General features: G+C 38.2%; 1 protein-coding gene across 1 annotated transcript in view; it reads left to right on the top strand.

Moving 5' to 3' along the window:
- ATRNL1 (attractin like 1) overlaps positions 1-16033 on the top strand; it is a 480268-nt gene that overhangs the window by 49867 nt on the left and 414368 nt on the right. The window contains exons 8-9 of the mRNA XM_090278658.1: positions 300-555; positions 14925-15108. Of these exons, the coding sequence (XP_090134784.1) occupies positions 300-555; positions 14925-15108 (440 nt within the window). The remainder of the gene's footprint in view (positions 1-299; positions 556-14924; positions 15109-16033) is intronic.

The raw sequence follows: 16033 nt of genomic DNA on the forward strand, positions 1-16033 counted from the left end.
CCATTCAAATGTAACAACCAGGAACTCAGCAAGCAGCATAATAAAAATATGGTTAATTGACTATATAATACAATTGTTTTAAATAAAATAGCTTAAAGTAACTTTTTGAAAACATGGATCTCCTCCCCCCTTCTTGTAAGTAAGAGCATCCTTTTTCATTTCCCATGGGATCCATTTGACTTTATCTTCATGTCGCGATTACTAAAATTCAACGCTTAACTGTAGCCTTCATGTTAAATTAATGTATCTTGCTATTTTGTTCATTAATGCATGTTTTTTTTTTTTTTTTTAACTTACAGGAAAATATCTTCATGTATGGAGGCAGGATTGAAACTCATGATGGCAATGTCACCAATGAATTATGGATTTTTAATATACAAAGTCAGTCATGGAGTACCAAAACTCCTACTGTCCTTGGTCATGGGCAGCAGTATGCTGTGGAGGGCCACTCAGCACATATAATGGAGTTGGAGAGCAGGGATGTTGTCATGATCATCATATTTGGCTATTCCGCAGTATATGGCTATACCAGCAGCATACAGGAGTACCATATCTGTGAGTTACTTTGAAAATGTAACTATACACTCTTTTCTTTATCGGTTGAGAATATTTTTATGTTTAATAAAAGGTTCATCATGAGTATAGTCAAAATGGTTACTTGAAATAAGAATTATAAGCCAAGAATTAATACATTTAAACATGGTTTTTAGTTTGATGTTAGATTTTTGTCCTTTAATGTTTACGTTGATCTTCTTAGCTAAATGTGGGAAATGTTACATAGTAAGTATCTAAGTCACATTTTCCAAGAATTGAAACTTATTTTTAAATATGTGAAATTCCAATAGATGGTGCTGTTTCTTTGGATTTTACCAGGGACCAAGAGTTAAAACTAACCCAATCTCTTTACTATGTATTCCAGGATTTTAGGATTTTCTGTTTTTCAGGGTTCTGTTCCCAATCTTACTGCCATATCTCCATGTATGTATTACTCTTTAAAGGGAGCTTCTCAAGGATAGTCTGTCAGCTTTGATGAGAGTGTTATCTGGTGTGAAGGGGCCAATCCACATATGACTTTCTGCGCTGTGCCCTTAAATCCTCTCCTTTGTTTTCCTGGTACTTTATTTTGAAAAATTCTTTATAAAAGTTTCAGTTGTAATTAAAAATAAATGTTGTCTACAAATATCTATACCCTATAGTCACTACTTAGATTTAAGAACATTCTCCATTTCTGGCTCTTTCCAGTATTATGAACGCAAGTTTTAGCCTTTTCGTGTATAGACAACTAACTATACAGGGTGGGACAGAAGTAAGTTTACAGTTGTTTGTATGGAAAACATACAATAATTAATAAATGATAAAACAAGAATAAACTCTTGTTTTAGGTACTCACAAATGTAAGCCTACTTTCAACTCACCCTGTATGCAACTATTTTGAGTCCTTGTGCAGTCTTAACCCTTGGAGTGCCACGGGTAGTTCGAAATTTGGGTCAACATGAAAAATTATATCAATACATAACCTGAGGTACAAAAAAAGTGAAAAAAAAATACTAATTATTCCATTGTTATTTACATTTACAGCCATTGAAAAAAGAGTCGCTGGGAGCGACAGTGGGACTTTCGGGAAAATTTGTCAGCGTGGCTCACAGCGACGCTGGCGCTCAAAGGGTTAATGAGAAACTGCGATTGGAGCTCTCCTGTAGCAACAACAGGGGAGTGCTTGTGTGCCTGAAGGGAGGCTCCTCTTCTAGATACTCCACTGCTCCCCCTGTTGTCCTTTCAAGTGATCTGTGTTCTTCTCCATGTCCCCAGTGCAGCTGGGATGGAAGTGGGATGGGCAACCTTGTTACTTCTTGACATTTGCCCTCTATTTCTTACCTTCCTCCTTTGAATCGCTCAGCTTTGAATCCTATGTCGTTATACTCTACCACCTATTTTTCCTCCTTCTTGTCTTCGGTTGCTCCTCAAACCACTGTGTTTTATTCCGTGAAGAAAGTAGCTTCTGGCTCACTGTCACTCCATGCCATATATATTAACAAAATACTTTTATGATTTCAGTATCCACTTAAACAATTCTTCGAATACCCGACACCTCAATCTTTTATCTCTCTTCCAAAGATCTTGTTTTTCATCCTATTTAAGGAACGCTTGCCCGTGGTCATACCTGCAGTGAAGCCCATACTTCCCATTTCAAGCATCTTCCCTCCATTGCCATTGGTTAGTCCAGCGTACTCCTTCCAGTACCCAAACTCTGGCAGAGCTAGTGTCGTGGTCATTCTCATTTTTCAGACGAGCTTGAGTTGTTTAAGCAAGAGTCAAGTTACAGATGTTCTATAATACGAAGGCTGTGTTTGATTTTGTTACTAATTTTAGTTTTATGATAATGGTCAGGGAATGTTATAGGTATTATTTCCTTATTTTGTAATTTATGGAGATTTTCTCTGTGGCCTAATTTTCATAAATACTCTATAGACACTTGAAAAGGAGGCAGATCCTATAATTTTAAGGTATGGTATCTGAGATGTGTATATATATAAAATCTACTTTATTCATTATACTTTATTCACTATACTTCTTCTATTCCTGCCTTTTTTTTTGTGTACTGGCTCTATCATGTCTGAAAGTTAAAAGTCTAAAAATGTTAATTAATTTTTGTCTATTTCTCCTTGTGTATTCTGGAATTTATGCTTTATGGAAGTTGCTATTATAGATATTCATAAATGTTGCATCTTTAGTGCAAATTGTATCTTTTAATGTTATAGAGTGCTTTGCTTGTTTAATGTTTTTGGACCTGATTTCTGTCTTGTCTGATATTAATATTATGGCTCTATAATTTTTTTCCTGGGGTGGTTGTATTTTCCTGATACACCTTTGCCCTTCTCTTGATGGTTAACCTTTCAGAATCACTTTCTTTTAAATGTAGCGCTGTATACAACAGAAAGCTGGATTTTGCTTTGTGGTCCCATCTGTTTTTTGTACCTTTTCTGTACATGTTTTATGTTTTTCATAGTCGCTCAGTTGTCTTTTTAAATAGTTACATGTCTTCGCACGTTCAGAGGAGAGAGGCGCAGCTTTTTTTGTGGGAGTGAGTGTGGCAGTTCTGATTCTTCCGGGCTCCTTGTCTCTCTCTCATCTTCCTTTCTGCACTCTCGGCGCGTCCTCCCTTGGGCCCTTCGTTCTGCTCGTTTTCTGTATGTTCACAGCTGGTTTGGCATTTGTGGCTTTTCCCCCAGTTTCTCTGGGAATTTTGTTTCTTTCACCCTTCCCTCCACACGCTTTCCTTGTTGTTTTGTATGTCTTCCCTGGGGTGAATGGGAAGATTTCGAATTAAACTATCACCATGCTTGTACCTGAACCATAGATTTTGACTTGTGAAGCTTTAACATGAATATGTAACCAGGTCTAGAGTTAAGCAGGACTTTCACTCTCTGATCAAGCGCCAATGTACAGGATGCTGTTTTCCACTGCCTTAATTCATCTTGTTTCGTTTCAAACACGTTGACATTATTATCAGTGTTTTATACTAGGGGTCAGCAATCTTTTCTATATTTTAGGCTTTGTGGCCCATGTGGTCTTTGTCACAACTAACCCACTCTGCTGTTGCAGCGTGAGAGTGGCCCCAGGTGATACGTAAACTCATGGGCAGCTGGACTCTGCCCTTGGGTCTTAGTTTGCCTGGCCCTGCTCCAGAGAGAGAATGTGTGTATGCTTCCGGGGCCCTAGCCACCCTGGTCCAAATTAATTTAAAATTTTGGCATGTGGGATTTTTTGAACCTCGTGTGTACAGTGAATTCATGTCCCACATTCTATGACCCGAAGTTCCCAGAAGAAATGTTATTTTCCCCTTCAGACAGAGTCAAAGTGGAAATACGCATTTTCTGTTTGCTTCTGCAGAGCAGATTGAAAGATAACTCACTTTTTCAGTGAGGATGTAGTCCTTCAGGGATTCTGACTTTGTGTAGAAGTTCTCTGATTTAATACCCACGTGGCCTCACCTTCGGTATTGGCCATTAAAACCAAATCTCTAGGCCACCTGATTGAAACATGTGTTCCCTACCCTGCCTTCCCATGGAATACAGTTTCTAGCCCTCAGAATATACTTTGCTCTTTGCATACTGCCCTTTTTGCGGCATAGTCTCACGTAGCCATGAGACATGGCGGCACGCATGCGTTCCAGGGATGGCCAAGAAGGCGCAGCAGACTTATTCTGATTTTCTGTGAATGGCAGTACTGGTACAGGTTAAATGATAAGTTCATTGGCTCATAGATTTTTGTTTTCATTTGAAATAATTTGATTACAGAGTGTCAATTGTAGTTTTGGTAATTTTAAACTATTCCTATAGCATTTCTTTTGGCTTATTCTATAACCAAAATATTATTTCTATGTAAACTTATCAACAGGGTATTTTTGGTTTGATTTTTGTCTTATTCTAATTAATGGCATTACTTGTCAGGCACACTTATGAGTGTAGTCTAAGATGGAAATGGGAAGGATACTTGATTGATGAGTTTTATAAGAATAATAGTTGAATTATGAGTAGATTTTTAATTCCATGAATTATTTAAGCACAGAGTAAAACTCATCAACTTTTCTGTAAAATTATATCTTAATAATAAAATGAACTTATTACATTATCTACTCCTAACGCATTTTGAATTTGCTTATTGTTGAAAGTACGTGGTATCCAAAAATAATCTGTAGTTACTTTCACTTTGAAAAGTTCTTACATAGAAAAGTATACAGAAAGGATGGGTAACTAGTTTAAAGATTGCAGAATAATTAAGTTGTATATACTGTAGACAGTGCTACTTTAGGGAATGACACTATATTAAGCAGGGCCTCTTTGAACATAAGAAATAGGATAATTTATCTTCTGAGTTATAAGTAAAGACTTCTCTCTAGAGAGAAAGTTTAAAACATGCTTTGCTGTGTATAGTGGGATTACTAAGCTGTGATGTCAGTTTAAGCTGTTTTTTTCCTGACTGATTTTAATGGCATCGACTCTCCTAATGTAGGTCAGATTTACTTTGAGTATCCTTACATGTTTAAAGCTTCTAGAAAACTGAGAATTTTTTGTTTAATTAGATAAAAATTTACGCTGAATTATACTCTAAGGATACTGACCTCACCATTATGTAGACATTTTAAAGAGAAATAAAACACTCCCAGTTAACATACCCCCAAATGACCGCTTATTTAACTTTGAATAATATGGAAAAGAACTATGAAGTATTTCTGGTCCAGTGCTTACTACCTTGAATCTTCTTGGAGATTTTTGTAATAATACAATTTCAAACAAAGCAACCATCTAGTTAACTTTAATTATCTTAGTTTGGGTCTCACTCATTAACATTAAAAAATTTCAGATACTAGAGACTATTTTTAACTTCTGAGTTTTAGACTATGTTGAACTAAGGAATATCTCCAAATATTGCCTGAGCTTGTAGCTTATAGAAGCACCTTTTTGGTTCTACTTGGTTCCAGACATGTGCAGTAATGCATATCAGCAAATAATGCATCAGGTGATAGGTATGCATGCTGTGTTATGTGTTGGAAGATAGTACATTTTATAAAAATAGAGCAAGGTAAGGAGTTTGAGAATACTGAGGATGGAGGTGGTTAGGAAGGCCAGGGTAAGCCTCAGTGGGAAGATGAATTTCAATCAAAGGACTGAAGAAGTGGAGAGGATTGCTACGTAGATAATCACTGGGCAGGGGCACCAGTGAATGTAAAGCCAAGAACATACAGAACATGTTCAAGAGACAGTAGGGAGACTGGAGGAAAGGATGAAAATTAACGGATGAGGTCAGAGAAGTAACAAGGAACGAGGTCATAGGGTTTTTGCATAGGCTTTGTTTTTCACTCTGAGTGAAATGGGGAGACACTGCACGCTGTTGGGCAGAGCAATGACAATTTTTAAATGAGTCATTCTGGCTGCTGTGTTGAGAATAAAGTCTGGGGAGAAAGAACAGAAGCAAGAAGGCCAGTTAGGAGATTGTTACAGTAATCTGAGCAATGATGGTGCTTAGACCAAGATGGTGGTGTTGGAGGGGATGAGAATCAGTAAGTTTGTTTTATGTTTTTAAAGTAAAACCAATAGTATTTCCTGAGGGTTTGGATGTAGAGTCTGAGACAAAATGTTTTTGGTCTGAGCCACCAGAAAGAGGAAGTTGCCATCAACTGACATGTAGAAGATTCTGAAGCAGGTGTGAGGTGGAGGATGTGCGAAGGTCAGGATTTCAGTTTGGACACTTATATGTGAGATATCCATTAGACGTGACAGCAAAAATGTCAAGTAGGCAGTTAGACACATGGGTCTGGGGTTCTAGAGAGAGGTCTGGGCAGGAGATGTACATCTGGGAGTCTGGGCAATAGCGATAGCATTTAAAGCCATGGGGCTGGATCAGACCACTGAGCAGGTGGGCGTAGATCAGGAGAAAGCAGGACTGAGCGCTAGGGTGGTCCAGTGGTGAGAGGTAAGGAGAAGAAGAAAAGAAGAAAGAGTGTGGTGAACGAGAAGCCAAGCGAGGGAAGGTTTTCAAAAGTGGAGTCATCCACTCTGCCAAGTGCTGCTCTGTGGGCGGGACAAGGAAAATGAGGACTAAGGATTGGCCATTGACGGTAGGGCCGTGAGGTCATTGGTGACCTCTCCAAGGACAGCTCTTGTGTAGTGTTTGGGTGGAAGCCCAGCTGGATTGCATGTAAGAGGGAGTGCAAGGAACACAATCAGCTCTTCCAAGGAAATCTGCTTTTAAAGAGGAGCAAAGGAGTTAGTAGCCACTGGCAGGAAATACAGGATCTTTTCAAAGGGCTTTTTTTTTTTTTACACGAAAGCAGACCATGAAACAAGGATTCAAGTGCAAGAATTTTACTTGGGAAAGTGCAGGTAACACTCTTAGGATAGTTGTGTAGTAATGCAGGCATGAGAAGGTGGCCTTCAAAAGGTCCATTCCTAAAGGCAACTGCCAGAGCGGTGAAGGACCTTCGTTACCCAGGCTTTGAATCAACACATAATCTTTGGCGTTTCCTTCATTATAACATCTGTGGTTAGTTGATGAGTTTGCGGGCTGTGTTTCCAAAATCAGTCCATTCTTTAGATGAAGTTGTGTTGCATTCAGAGTGCTTGATTTGCAGGTGACCCTTGAGCAAGATGAGTTTGAACTGCATGGGTTTTACTTATGTAAAGATTTTTTTTTTTCAGTAAATACCTGTACTGTTTTCTGTGCGTGGTTGGGAGTCTGTGGATGTGGAGGGCTGACCGTATACATTGATCTACACTATTTTACCTAGGGGACTTGGGAATTCATGGGTTTTGGTCTCCGTTGGGGGGCCTGGACCCAACCCTCCACAGACATTGAAGGACACCCGGTGGAATTAAGTTTAGGGGGAGTTAAAAGTTATACATGGATTTTCACCTGTGTGAGGGATTGGCGTCCATAAGCCCATGTTGTTCAAGGCTCAACCGTGTAGGGAAATGTGTGTAGATATGTAATAACAGAGTACTGAAGAGGATAGCTTATGAGGAGCACACACAAATAGGCATGACAGGGACATTTTTCATGAGGGCCCCTGGGAGTATAACTTCTAAAAGCGATGTGTGGCTATCAGGTGCTTAGCAGTGACAGTAATCAACAAGCTTCATGCGCAAAATTATTGGAAGAATCAGGAAAATGCATAAGGTAGAGATTAGCTTGCAGTAAAGGCTCCATAAACTTTTAAGTAACAAAATGGAAGTAGCCTTCATAATAGTATAATCATGAAAAGACTCTTGTTATTCTACAGCTGTGTTTCCTGCCTTGTTCGTCTTCTGAAAGTAGTTTAATTTTTTCCTAGGTTCGTATTCCTTTGTTTATGTAAGACCATGCAACATATACTGCTTTTTATAGGTGTTCTTAGAAGTTAACCTCAGAGCACAAACCCTGCTGGGTGTCTCTATGTACTTTCTATGCATGTGCCATGCATTGAATACTTGGCAATATTCCTTTTCTTCTACTATTGCTCTTGAACTTAGAGATTTTAATACTATATCATCATCTATAGCATTTTATTTTCTCTTGATGTTTAAGGTCGATATATTTCCTTAACGTTTTTTAAGAACATTATCTATTGTTACCTTTTTTTTTATAAGCAGTACTCTTATTTACACGTATTTGACTTTCTATTTATTAAAAAACATAACCTTTTGTAGGATATTCTTCAAAATCTTTGTCTTCATAATTTGCTTAACTTTATTTGCTTACTATGTCATCGACATAGAAGTAATCATGTGTTACTCACAAAATAACCCTAAAATGTATTTGATGAGAGAATATTTTTAAAAAGCATAACCATGTGTATTCCTTTAATTTTCTCTTTCTAATCATGCTCATAATCTTTTTTATTTTTACAAAGGTTTTCTGCCTTTCCACTGTTCTGAAATCCAAAATTTCTTATTATGTATTTGTATTTGTTTTTAAAAATGGCTTTACCACATGTACATGTTTGCTTATATGGCATATGGTTTTGTGTAGTTGTTTTTGAATTTTTAAAAAGGAAATAATGTTTTACGCAGTTTTCGGAGGCTTTCTTCTATTTCGTTCTCTATTTTACCGAAGTTCACCCACGTTGTTATGAATGAGCTCAGGTAACTCCTCTCTGTCACTGTCCCTCATTATGTGACTCTCCCGCAGTTCGCCCATCCGTGCGTCTCTTTATTAGTTGCTACGTTCGGTACCTACCAAAATTCACCCACAACAGCAATTTTGAGACATCTTGATAAAAATATTACAGTTTAAAAGATAAAGAAAAAAATTCCTCAGTCTCTTCAGGCAGAAAGATGAACTATTTTATGAGGGCAGGAGAGTAGATTAGTATCAGATTTCTCAAAAGCAGCGTACAAATCTAGGCTAATGTGAAACACATTTGTCAAGCAACGGAAGGAAAGCAAGGATAGGCTGAAGGTTTTATATCTTGCCGAACTGTCCTTCAGGTGTCAATGCTTTAGGAAAAACAGGTTGAGCATGCCAAAGCTCAGATAATTCTGTATATATGTGGCCTTACCTGAGAAGTCTACTCTAGTAGAAGTGTGCAGACTTTCTTGGTAAAAATCTAGATGGTAATAATTTAGGCTGTATGGACTATACAGTGTGTGTTGTCAGTGCTCAGTTCTGCCATTGAAGCTGTGAACAGGCAGCCATATAAAATACATGAATGAGTGTGGCTCTCTTCCAATAAAATGAGATTTATGGAACTGTTAATGGGCTGGGCTTGGTCTGTGGGCTGTAATTTGCCAACCCCTCTCCTAGAGAATAAGCTTCATGTAACATAGAGGTGAATGGGGACACTTTAGGTAAAAAAAAGACTGATGGAGAACATTGCATGGGTTTAATTTTACACTAAAGAGTGGAGATGTCAGTAGGTGACTGATATACAAATGTTACATGTTTTTTTTCTCAACTTTATTTATTTTTTATTTCTTTCATCATCACTTACCCCCCTACTCCCTCTTGCACCTCCACCCACAGCCCCCTCACCAACGTTATGTGTTTTGTGCAAGTTATAAAGACTGAAACTAAAAATGGAAGGAAGAGGGAGGGAGAGAAGAACAGCAGAATAAGAATGTGGGCTATTGTCTAGGCCACAGATAGGAGTCAAAGGAAGTTGTTTAACTCCTGGTATTCTGCAAGGTTCTACTGGATTCAGTTTTAGTTTTGCTGTTTTTTATTTTTTTGAGCAGTCCTAACTATCTGTTGTTTTATAAGTTTCATTCTCTCTCAGGAGCCTTTGAAAGAACAAAAAGAACACTTAGTTATTTACAAAATATGGAATATTCTATCTGTAATTATTAGATGGTTTTATTGGACCCAACCATGTTTCAAATAAATAACATAATCATTCTGAAAGGGGGAGAAAAGAACATGTCCAAGTGACTTAAAATTGTTTTTTTGTTATTTAAAAAATACATATTGATTCGAGAGAACGAGAGAGAGAGGGAGAGAGGGAGAGAGGGAGGGGGAGAGACTGATGTAAGCGAGAAACACTGATCGGTTTTCTTCCATATATGCCCCAGCTAGGGATCGAACCTCCAACCTGGGTGTGTGCCCTGACTGGGAATCGAACTCATTGAACCCTAAACCTTTTGGTGTGCAGGACAGTAGTACTCCAACCAACTGAGCCACACTGGTCAAGGCCCAACTGACTTTTTAACACAGTGTTTGACAATATGCCCCCAGTCTAGGTGTAGATGTGGGGAAGAAATGCAAACAAGTCATTTAGGTTTGTTTTTTGAAGGTTTTGGTGAAGCAATTCTGAATTTATTTTAGGTGTCTTGTTAGATTGGAAAAAATGACAAATGTGTTGATGTTGTTGGGAATTAAAGTTCTCAGTGTGGAAGACAGGAGATATAAATATGAAATGGGGAAGACAAGGAACAATCCTGCCTGAATGGATTGGCATTGGAGGTATCAGTGTGAACTTAAGATCAAATAGACAGACAGGTAGTTATAGTTGTAGATTCTGCTGAAAGGGCCTAGAAGCTAAGACACCCTAGTAGTGAGCACACTGATTACTGATATTTCCAGATCCAGTTTCTAATAACATTCCCATGAGAGGGAAGCCGGGCTCCCTGGAGGAACAGCTGACTGCGGGGCTGTGGCTAGAGAGCAAAGATGAGCCTCATTCTATCAAATCAAGGACGTGCTCAAGAAGATGGTGGGTCCTGACTGAGGAGTCAGCTTGGAGGGTCGCATTGGTAAAGTCTGGGACAATTTGAGCATCAGAATAATTTAAGCAAGTAATAAATTATAAAGTATTAAAAATAGAGTTCATGAGCTACTGCTGATAACGGACAGACAGACACAAACCGAAGAGGAGAATTCTCTCTCTTACACAGAATGCTGACTGGTGTTGTTGGAGTTAAAAATCATAGTAAAAATTGGTTTGGGAAGGAATCACCATTGGGTGTTAAATCTATGGGGTGGGGATGAATTTTTGATGAGATGTGCATGTCATTGAAGTGTCTCCCCCACAGATTGTTTAAGGGTGCAGGAGAAAAACAGTAACTATGTAGTGAAGGAAATCCATCAGTACCTTGTTTGGATGATCAAAATTCACATCATGAGCCATGGCGAATTAGACATTGTTTACCTCTGGATAGGATACTGCTGAAAGAAACATCACCTATAGCAGGGTCAACATTTTTTTTTTTTTCTGTAAAGGTTCAGATAGTAAATATTTTAGGTTTCGTAGATCATCCTATCTCTCTTTCTTCTACTCAGTTCAGCCATTGAAATTTGAAAGCAAGCCATAGCTAATATGTAGATGAATGAGTATGCCTGTGTGTCAATAAATCTTTATTGACAGAACTGCGCTGTGGGCTAGATTCAGCCAATGGACCCAGGTTGCCGGCCCCTGGCTTATACGGATTCTGAGTGGGAGCACATACCTAACTCTAATCACCAAGCAGTATTGTTACAGAATGGGGGTGTCCAAAAAACCCCAGAGCTTGCGGCTGGGGGATGGGGAGAAGGAAGCAGCTTTCAGGATGCCTTCACCTGCGTGTGGCTAGTGGCTGGTAACTTTGTTGCACAAATGGCTTTGAAACTTCTAAGGCCCAGGAAGATGGGAGGGAAAGAGCAGACAGAGCCTGCCTAGGGTTCTGTGAATGGTCAGAACTGGCTGACACACCCACTGTGTCAGAGGACGTAGTCAGGGATTTAAAAAGCAGCTGCAGACATTTTAGCGGGGCTCTCCAGGCTGCTTTAAGAAGGGAGTTCTCCATGCAGTTTTGAGGAGGTTCTCCATGCGGTTTTGAGAGGGAAACACTATACGGCTTTGAGAAGGCAGTTTACAAGGAGGCTGAGAATCCACGTGGTTCTGCATTGAAAGCTGGTGGGCACCACAGCACAGAAAGACCTCCCCAATCAGAATTGAATGATTGGCAGCTACCGGTAAAGCTGAACTGTTTCTAGGAAGTAGGGAAATGGTGTTTCTGACTTTTCTAAAACTAGCCCGGTTTGGTAGGGGGAGGCAGAACTTTGTGTTTGTGGGTGTTTTAAAGAACGTAAGACTTAATGGCAGAAATCCGCAAATAATCTAAATCTGTAAAACTGTTAAATAAACACTTCCTTTTCTTTTCACCAAACTCTGGTATTGAGAGTTATAATTCTGGCGACGGGCAATCGGGCCCCTAACTAAACAGCCTGTGGGCTCTGTTTCAATCGGAGCAGCCCAGGGGTTCTGTTACAGTATCATATAAACCCCTCAGGAGGAGTCTTTTATTTTAAAAGGGGAGAGCTTTAGTCTCCAAAAAGGTCAATGTCATGGGAAGCAAAGAAAAGCTAAACAATTGCCCCCAGTTAAAGGAGGCTAAAAAAACGTAGCAAAGGAATGCTGTGCGTGATCCCAGACTAGATTCTATTCTGGACAAACAAATGCTGTGAGGTCCATTACTGGCTCAGTTCACAAGGTGAAATCTATATGTATATTAAAGCATTGTATAAACGTTAAGTTTTCTTGATGTTGACAACTGTAATATAGCATGTAAAAATAAAATCTTTGTTTTTAAAGCATACACTAAAATATGTATGGGTATTGGGAATGATGTAGACAATTACTTTGTTCTACAACTGGTAAAACACATGGGACAAAATGTTAATATTTGATAATTAGTGAACCTGAGTAATGGGTTATGGGGATCCTTTGACTATTCTTGCAACTTGTGTGTACCTTTGAAATTATTTTCAAATAAAGTGCTAAAAATTGATGAGAGGAAGTAGATGTATATTTTAATACTTGGCTATATAGGATGTATATTTGACATGAAATTATAAGAATCCCTGTGAGCTTGCTCTGGCAGAAAAGGAAACACCAGTATGTCCTTTTTGCTATACTTTGAATTATGGCTTTTAGGGAATCTGTATATCTCAGAGGGGAATTACCGGGTGGTTTTACTAACTTAGACCATAAAGCTCTTCTCGGTTAGTCCTGAGGGAAATTTACTTCATTTTAAGTTAGCAATACCTCATACACTTTCTAAGAATTTCAATGTGAGTCTCAGTTTGTATAATATTAATGCTTTGCATTAGTATTTTTCAGGCTTTTAGAATTTTGGAAGTGTAGTTGGGGAACCAGCCCTGGCTGGTTTAGCTCAGTGGATTGAGCGTCGGCCTGCGAGCTAAGTGTCGCTGGTTCGATCTTCCAGTCAGGGTACATCAGAGAAGGAAAACTCTGACTCCCAAAAACCTCCGCTGCCTTGCAGCATACCTCTTCAGGGGAAAGGCTAAGGGAGTAAACCCCGACAGAAAATCCGGAGCCGGAGTCCCTAAGGCGGTTTGACGTTGTAGTCAACACCGGCAACTCCTGCGGCGCACCTGAAGCCAAGCTGTATCGACTCCGTCTTTCCCTTGGACCCTTCAGCTGCGAAGAGAGGGGGGGTCTGCTGCATGGGCAACAGCAGACCCTCCATATTACCCTGCCCAGGCTCTGTAGCTTCAGCGTCATCACAAGATGTCGATTCAACACGGGAGGAGACAGATACCATGTCACTCCCGAGTCGGACTGCACAGCCATTCTCGGCGGTGCAGATAGACTCTTAAGAAGCTACACCATCGTCTCTCGAGACGGACGGCTGCCGACGACGACGAGTTGGGGAACCATCATTAATGTCATTTTATGTTAACTTTTTTCCTTTTGATTTGAAAACCATTAAGTACGATTTTTTAGGAAGTTAATTTTTTTCTACTATAAGTGTAGGTGATACTATGTGACTCCCTTTGCTCTTAACATTACATATTTTCATGGTCCTGTGGTGGCTTTAAAGTGTAAATGGAACTTTCCTTTTCAGTAAACTGGTATCTGGAAAGGTCGATGATCCGCAGAACAGGTGCATTATTAGGTGGTGGGAATTAGGAATGTTTAGTAGAAGAAATGTCTCCCTTAAAAATATTTCAGTCATAGGAATCATAGAACACAGGATTTTATTGTACCTAAATTATGCTTGGCATTTGTTGGGGAGTTTCATTTGTGAAGAACTTTATAGGACTTTTGGGTAAAGTATAATAATTTCAATGCAATAAGTAAAATGTTTTGATATGTTGCTATCAATACATCTGTGTGACAAAGGCTGCTGTTAAGATCATATACATTTTTTTCTCAATAAAAATATCACAGAAGACTTTAGTTTTGGTAAATGAAATTTTTATTATTAAGTAATATGCTTTTAAAACTTTATAAGCTACATACATATATATATATATATATATTTGAAATATGCACAAGTTATAGTAAAAAGTTTTAGTAAATGTGCATTCAGGGTGCAGAAAATTCTGGTCTCTCTGTTTCTGCCTAACATTCTTTCAATGATGGACATACCAGCCCCTTAAAGGGCAGCCGTTCCATTGTTTTACATATTTAAAAGTTAAGAATTTATATTTGGAAGAAATATGCAGTTGTAATTTGTCCTTGTTTTTTCACGATAGCATAGAACTCTCCATGTGAAATTTAATCACTCTCCCACATAGTCGTCCATCAAGCGACAGGTGCTAAAAACTGTAAAGGACAGAGATCCTATCTTGTTATCTTTGTAATTTCAGTGACTAACTCATAGAAGGCTCTCATAAACTATTTATTACATCTTTTTTTCAGAGTTATTTACAAATACAGAATTGTATGTAAGAATGAAGTTTTCCTTTTCCTCTTGCACACACGAATTTGGTATTTCTCAATATTTCAGGGTTTAATCTACAGAAAGACAAGTCTTAGTTGACTACGACCCCCAGCACCTAACATAGTAACTAGCACATTTTAAATAATTATTCCTTGATTAAAGGAGTATTAGGTATACCTTACTCATAAAAATGTGTTAGCATTAACTTGGTAGTTTGGTGGTATATTAGTTATATTTTTAAATACTACTTGAAGTTCATGGTTTATCTTCCTTCTCTTACAGCATCAAACACTTGGCTTGTTTCAGAAACTAAAGGAGCCATTGTTCAAGGTGGATATGGTCATACCAGTGTATATGATGAAATAACAAAGTCCATTTATGTTCACGGAGGCTATAAAGCATTACCAGGCAACAAGTATGGATTGGTGGATGATCTTTATAAGTATGAAGTTAACACTAAAACTTGGTGAGTAGATGAAACACAAGTATGTTGAGAAAATTTGTCACTGTTATATTTTATATTTGTATAATAGTGGTGTTTATTAAATATTTTCAGTAAAACATTCTTGGCCTTTTCCCATCTTTATTTCAACTAATGATATTCTATTATGTATCAAAGGCACAATCTAATAGATTTTTCTATGTAGCCATCATTACTGTAAATGATTGACTTTAAAGTGGTTTCAGATCCTGTACATAAACTTATTCTGTAAGCATTACTTATACTTATCAGTGCTGATATTATATTTAATTCAGATGGGAAATTTTGCTTACCAAACTTTTAGGACTGTTATTATCTGTCTTGGGATTTGTTCTTCATTGCTCTCCTATTTTATTGCCATCTGTAAAATTTAAAAACTGCTTCAGTTTTAACCTCTCATTTCCTGTGAAATACAAATCTTGGGACATTTAGCTAGGGTTTCCTTTTTTGTTCTTATAAAATCGCTACATTGTACATCTTGTACTGGCTTTCTCATGCACACATGCAAGAGTTTCTCTAGGGTATATACTTAAAAATGGGGATATTCATAGCCTCAAATTTGCTACAGGTTCCCTACATGCTCTTCAAGTGGCTGTGGTAATGTATATTTCCACCAGCAAGGTTAAAATGTCCCTGTTTCTTCATATTCCCACTAACACTTGGTAACTGTGATGATATTTTGGTTTTGCCAAAGCAGTGGGTTTGAATGATATCTTATTGATATTTTAATATACATACCGTGATTCCTATTGTAAGCATCTTTTTATGTGTTCATTTTCCACTTTTCTTTCCTGTGCAGTGAATTGCCAATTCATAATAACCATAATGTTCTCTTTATATTTGAAATATTGTAAGGTTCTTAAATTTATTGATGAACTTGGGAAACGATTCCTTTGTTGTTTAAGACGCT

Source organism: Furipterus horrens, unplaced genomic scaffold (genome assembly GCF_987537825.1).
Source record: "Furipterus horrens unplaced genomic scaffold, mFurHor1.1.pri manual_scaffold_5, whole genome shotgun sequence".
Lineage (NCBI taxonomy): Eukaryota > Metazoa > Chordata > Mammalia > Chiroptera > Furipteridae > Furipterus > Furipterus horrens.